This window comes from Gossypium arboreum, chromosome 11 (assembly GCF_025698485.1).
Source record: "Gossypium arboreum isolate Shixiya-1 chromosome 11, ASM2569848v2, whole genome shotgun sequence".
Classification (NCBI taxonomy): Eukaryota; Viridiplantae; Streptophyta; class Magnoliopsida; order Malvales; family Malvaceae; genus Gossypium; species Gossypium arboreum.
Genome location: NC_069080.1, coordinates 68,119,941 through 68,126,067, shown reverse-complemented (window position 1 = coordinate 68,126,067; position 6,127 = coordinate 68,119,941). Strand labels below are relative to the sequence as shown.

Here is a 6,127-nt window from a genome sequence, read left to right as displayed (position 1 = left end):
CTATATCTTTATAATTTTTAAAGAATTGAATCAAATTTTTATCACTTTTAGGGGACAAAGTATAATTTTACTATTACTAATTTAAAATTTTATAAATTATAAAGGAACTTAAATGAAAAAAAATTCTATTTTAAGGGGCACGACCCTCTGCCAACCCCTTGGCTCTGCTGAATTAGTGTCACGATTTATTGGGTAACAACTGAATTGGAAAAAGATTAATTTATCATTTCTATTAAATTGTTATTATTATATTTTGATGGGTTTTGGTCTTTTCTTAATTTTATATAATTTTAAATAAAAATAAAATTAACACACCAATGATTAAACACCTATTTAATGAATTTATAAATAATTTTTTATTACTTTAGATTTTTTTTACAAAAACATTTTCTCTCACCTCATCATGTATATATATTATATTTAAATTTGTGACTGAGTTGGTGCTGATCGGTTAATTGTATACCAACTCAATTGAAAAAAGAGCTAAGTTTTCCTTTCTATTAAATTCTTCTTATTATTATAACATTTTATATTTTCATATTTTTATATAATTTTAAATAAAAATTAAAACTAATATATATCCAAAGATCCAATACATGTTTAATGGGTTTATAAACTTTTTATCAATATACCAATATTTTCATTCATTGAATTGGTGTTAAAATTTAATTAGATTTGTAATAATGATTTCCTTTCACCCGCATAACAAAATTAATTAAAGTATATTTATTATTTTTAATATGATGTATTTATTTTTTAATTTTTACTCATAATTTAAGCAAAATTTATCTTTTTAATTTTATAAATATTTTATAAATATTATATATGTTGTTATTATTATTATTAATTTTAAACACTACATTTTATTATTTGTTGTACATACTTATATTCTACGCTGTCATTTGATAAAATTTTAGTTATACTTGTATATTTATTTATGAGAAAAATAAAACTAGATATTTTTAATTAATTAATTAATTTTCATTTTGGATGGACTACAGCCATCTGTAGAAATCTCCCTCTTTCACCTGTATATCATGTGTCTCCCCCTCTCATCTCATCTCAACTGGTGGGCTGAGAGTTTCTCTTTTACCCTACTGGCTGAGAAACTCCCCCATTGCCTTTCTTCCCACCTCTTTTCTTTCTCCTTTTTTCCTTTCATTTCCCATACTTTCCTTCACTCGCCCAAACATGGTGCTCTCCACAAAACTCCACCGTTTAGACCTTCGTTCAACGTTCTTCACCTCTCTTCGCCCCTCGTTTACTCCCAATCCCTCCTCTTCAGTCTCCCCCAAAACCTTTAAATTTAGACCAACTAAAATAACTGCCCAAGTTTCCACTCTCAGCGTTGAAACCTCCGTTAAGGACCCTGAAAGCGACATTGAATCACTGTTTTCCTCCAATACAGAAGAAATTGATCGGAAACGTTCCAACAAGCAATCCAATACCGGTGCTTCGGGTATTTCCTCCGGTGTAAAGCTTGAAAACATTAGCAAGAGCTATAAAGGAGTAACGGTTTTGAAAGATGTGAGTTGGGAAGTGAAAAAAGGCGAGAAAGTTGGACTGGTTGGAGTAAATGGAGCAGGGAAAACGACCCAGATGAGAATTATAACGGGACAAGAAGAACCCGATTCGGGGAACGTTATAAAGGCCAAATCAAACATGAAAATTGCGTTTTTGAACCAAGAATTTGAGGTTTCGATGAGCAGGACGGTGAGGGAGGAGTTTATGAGTGCTTTTAAAGAAGAAATGGATATTTCTGACAGGTTAGAGAGGGTACAGAAGGCGATAGAAGGGGCTACCGAGGATTTGGAGTTGATGGGAAGGCTTTTGGATGAGTTTGATTTGTTGCAGAGGAGGGCTCAGGCTGTGGATTTGGATGAGGTTGATGCTAAGGTTAGTAAGTTGATGCCAGAGCTTGGGTTTTCCCCCGAGGATTCCGATAGGTTGGTCGCAAGTTTTAGTAGCGGATGGCAGATGAGGATGTCACTTGGGAAGATTTTGTTGCAGGTAAAATTGTTGCTTTCATGCATATCTTTCTTGCTGCAAAATTGTTCTATTCATAGTTTCATAGGTTGTCTATGGTTTCTATTCTTTTTCTTGAGAAAAAGTTGGCGCAATGAAGATTTTGAACCTTATTTATGAGTGATAAAGAGATATATACAAGTAATGTTCAAAGTGAAATTATTTACATTTTGCAGAAGTAATAGTTGTGGTTGGAGGTTGGCTATTAATGTCGACTATTAGCAGCTGAAATCACTTTGGCACCTGTTGATTGGAAGTTTAAACTTTGAATAGACTAACAAAATATTTAGCTTTCGAGATAGTTTTTGATGATGTTGAAGTTGTTAATTCATAGATGCATGTGTATGATGTGCAGAAAATTATATTGGCATTGCTAGCTGTTTGTTGACCTCCATGTAATTTTGCAGGAGCCTGATTTATTGCTTTTGGACGAGCCTACAAATCACCTCGACCTTGATACAATCGAGTGGCTTGAAGGATATCTCAACAAGCAAGATGTGCCAATGGTCATCATATCTCATGATAGAGCTTTTCTAGATCAGTTGTGTACAAAGATTGTGGAGACTGACATGGGTGTTTCGAGGACATTTGAGGGTAATTATTCTCAGTATGTTGAGGCGAAGGCAGCATGGGTTGAAAGTCAATATGCCGCGTGGGAGAAGCAGCAGCAGGAAATTGAGCAGACAAAAGACTTGATAAACAGATTAGGAGCAGGGGCAAATTCTGGCCGTGCTTCTTCTGCTGAAAAGGTATTTTTGAGGGGGCATTTAGCTCTTTGAGGAATGGTAGCTGTCTGCTTTGGTCATTAGACTGTAATGTCTGATGTGTAGTTTTACACCACTGTATGCTATCCAGTAAATATGCATGTGTTGATGATTACATGAAGTTACTGCCAGATTGTAAACCTGCTTGACTGAGTATTTTTCACATGGGTGCCTAAATTTTCATAAGATTTTTTAAAAATCATAGATGATTTTACTCTATAAAATTGATTGCATAAGGAAGTATGTTACCTAGAATGCAGGTTTTAGTTTGATTGAGTATATTGGGGATCATTTACCCCCCCCCCAAAACTCTTAAGTGGATTTCTTTAGAATTCTAGGCTAGTTATGGTTCCTTAGGAAACTTTGCTGAAATTCAGTTGATACTTTTATATCATTCACCTAAAGTTGTTTGCTATATTATCCTACAAGAATTTCTTCTTTTCTCATCAAGTTTTCTAATCACTTTACCAAATATAATTCCATACCGGATCACATGAGTTGCATGAAACTTGTGAGGATGGAACCTCTGTTCTTTTCGCTGGTAGAGTTAGTCTGCTTAAACAGTTTTACCTATGAACATTGGTATACCACATTGATTAATAAGGACCATTCTTTTGTGTCTTTCTACTTCCATTTTAATTCTATTGTATAAAAGACCATTTCTTGCAAGTTTGCCTCATGAATTTTCTGTCTTCTTAAAATTAATTCTCAGTGTCAGTGTAGCTACGGACACATTCTTTTGGAGAATAAGGTTTTTTGATGCTGGCTTAATGTTTTACCTTCTGTTTTCTATCTTTTGGTTTTGATAGTGTTTGCTACTTAAATGGTTAAAGGATCCTCTGTTCTTGTGCTTATATTCTTTAATCACTAAACAACTTTCTGGTTAAGTAATTTCTCCTTCTCCTTTCTGACTTGTAACAGAAGCTGGAGAGACTTCAAGAAGAGGGCCAAATAGAGAAGCCATTTCAACGGAAACAAATGAAGATTAGGTTCCCTGAGCGTGGAAGAAGTGGGAGATCTGTTGTTACTATTAAGAATCTGGAATTTGGTTATGAGGATGAGGTAAGTTGAGATGTTTTGTCGTATGAGAAAGATGGTTTGGACTTTTTTTCTTTATTTAATCTTCTCATTTATGACAGAAACATGGTTTGTGTATCAGCTGCTAGTTGACAGGGCAAGTCTTTCAATTGAAAGAGGAGAGAAAATTGCCATTATTGGTCCAAATGGTTGTGGAAAGAGTACTTTACTGAAGCTGATAATGGGCCTAGAGAATCCAAGTGGAGGTGAAGTGTTGCTTGGGGAGCATAATGTTTTACCAAATTATTTTGAGCAGAATCAGGTATTTGGCCTCTGAAGTATATGTATATCGTGTTTCTGATCTTGCTGCTAAGTTGCTCAATTTCGCTTTTGAGCTAAAAAAGTGCAAAGCACTGACTGAATTTAATGAACAAATTTTCAGGCTGAGGCTCTTGATTTAGATAAAACAGTGCTTCAGACAGTGGAAGAGGTTGCAGAGGACTGGAGAATTGATGATATTAAGGGACTTCTTGGTCGTTGCAACTTCAAAGCTGATATGCTTGACAGAAAGGTTTCCCTTTTGAGTGGTGGTGAGAAGGTAATCTTAATGTAGAAATTTATATGTCGGATACTGTTTTGCTTTTATGGATTTCATTAAAAAAATTATTTTATGCTTATTCTCTTTCATACAATACTCCAATATTTGAAGGGGCATCCTATTCTCATGGGCCTAAAATATTATGTTGATGTTAATTCATAACATGGTGGTCAATTTGGCAATTTCCGGATACTTAGTTGAAGTTTTAAAACTGCTGGTTGTCATATTGAATTCAAATGATTTAGACATGCATGCTGATGAATTATGATACAAGACTAACATAATATGGTGCTCTTCAATGTTTCTGCATGTTAAATTCTTCCAAAGCTTCCTTATTATTCTAAAAAAAAAAAAGAAAATGTATTGTGAATTATATCTGGTGGATGTTGTTGTACATGTCTTGGCTACTTTACGTTTCCTTGTTTAAAAAGCATGAACTTGAAATTTGTGTTGTCCGGTTTCATTTAGGCACGGCTTGCATTTTGTAAATTCATGGTAAAACCGTCAACCCTGCTAGTTTTGGATGAACCAACAAATCACCTGGATATACCCTCAAAGGAAATGCTAGAGGTTTGAGTTTTTCCTTAACCTTTCTTTGTTCTCCATTTGTTTCTTTTTATCAAAATAGCAGCATATAACGCTGCAATCTCTCATTCTTCTATTAGGAGGCAATTAGAGAGTACAGTGGCACAGTCATTACTGTTTCTCATGACCGATTCTTTATAAAGCAAATTGTGAACAGAGTAGTGGAAGTAAAAGACGGGCATTTGCAGGACTATGTAGGCGATTACAATGTGAGTATGGTTGCCTTGAATGTCTGCTTGGGTTGCTCTTATTTCCTTAACTTGTTTTCCTATCTGCATTTCTTGCCTCCTATATATTGATTAACCGGAATGTGTCATCCAGTAAATTACTAAGTCTTTATAATCCATGAGTTCATTGGTTACCTGAAATATGCATGTTCAATGAGTCCTTTTCTTCTTCCCACCTGATTAACTGCTGTTCCAAATCAACAGTATTTTCTGGAGAAGAACCTTGAGGCAAGGGAAAAGGAGCTCGAGCGTGAGGCGGAGCTTGATGAGAAAGCTCCAAAAGTGAAAACCAAATCCAAGATGTCAAAGGTAAGCTATATAACTAATACCCTTGTAATTCTTATTAGCATTTTCCGAACTGTAGAGGTTATCAAGATATAATAATTGCGTCCCATGTGTTGAACAGGCTGAGAAAGAAGCTCAGAAGAAACAAAAACGGCAGGCGTTTCAAGCTGCGAAACAGAAGTCGAAAGGGCAGAAGAATGCCAAGAGATGGAATTGAAATGAAACATTGGATCTATAATGCATACATTGATTAAAGATGAGCCATTGGTAAATGAAGTTTTACAGTATAAAATGGCTAGGATGTGGAATTGAGCACCTTCTTCTGTATATAATAGTGTTGATAGAAATACAGTTCCAACTTCCAAGTTGAAGCTCTTGTATAATTAATTTATCTAAATATCAAGTTAATAAATTTTCTCTATTAAAGTATGTCAAAAATAAAATAATTTTATTTAATTAAAATATAGTTTAAGTCATTAAGTTTTTAATTTATGGATAAAAGTAAATGTATTTATGAATAATATTTTGGTAACATTAATTTGCATCTCTATCTATACTTTATAAAATCAAATTTATTAAAAGATCACACATGTTGATAAAATTTTAATTTCCTCAAACAATATTAA

The 6,127-nt window shown here is 34.0% G+C and overlaps 1 protein-coding gene across 1 annotated transcript; it reads left to right on the top strand.

The window, feature by feature from the left end:
* Positions 1 to 989: 989 nt before the first annotated feature.
* Positions 990 to 5,927, top strand: LOC108455998 (ABC transporter F family member 5-like). The gene is made up of 9 exons (XM_017754592.2): positions 990 to 2,010; positions 2,433 to 2,774; positions 3,711 to 3,851; positions 3,949 to 4,128; positions 4,249 to 4,404; positions 4,873 to 4,974; positions 5,070 to 5,198; positions 5,421 to 5,525; positions 5,623 to 5,927. Exons 1-9 carry the CDS (start codon positions 1,192 to 1,194, stop codon positions 5,716 to 5,718), a joined length of 2,070 nt encoding a protein of 689 aa, XP_017610081.1. The 5' UTR covers positions 990 to 1,191; the 3' UTR covers positions 5,719 to 5,927.
* Positions 5,928 to 6,127: the final 200 nt, after the last annotated feature.

Bases quoted from the DNA above. Each gene is read 5' to 3' on its own strand.
- LOC108455998 (XM_017754592.2), top strand. From the start codon at position 1,192: ATGGTGCTCTCCACAAAACTCCACCGTTTAGACCTTCGTTCAACGTTC. The intron at 2,775-3,710 runs GTATTTTTGAGG...GACTTGTAACAG, and splicing joins GTGCTTCTTCTGCTGAAAAG to AAGCTGGAGAGACTTCAAGA. The intron at 4,975-5,069 runs GTTTGAGTTTTT...TTCTTCTATTAG, and splicing joins CCTCAAAGGAAATGCTAGAG to GAGGCAATTAGAGAGTACAG.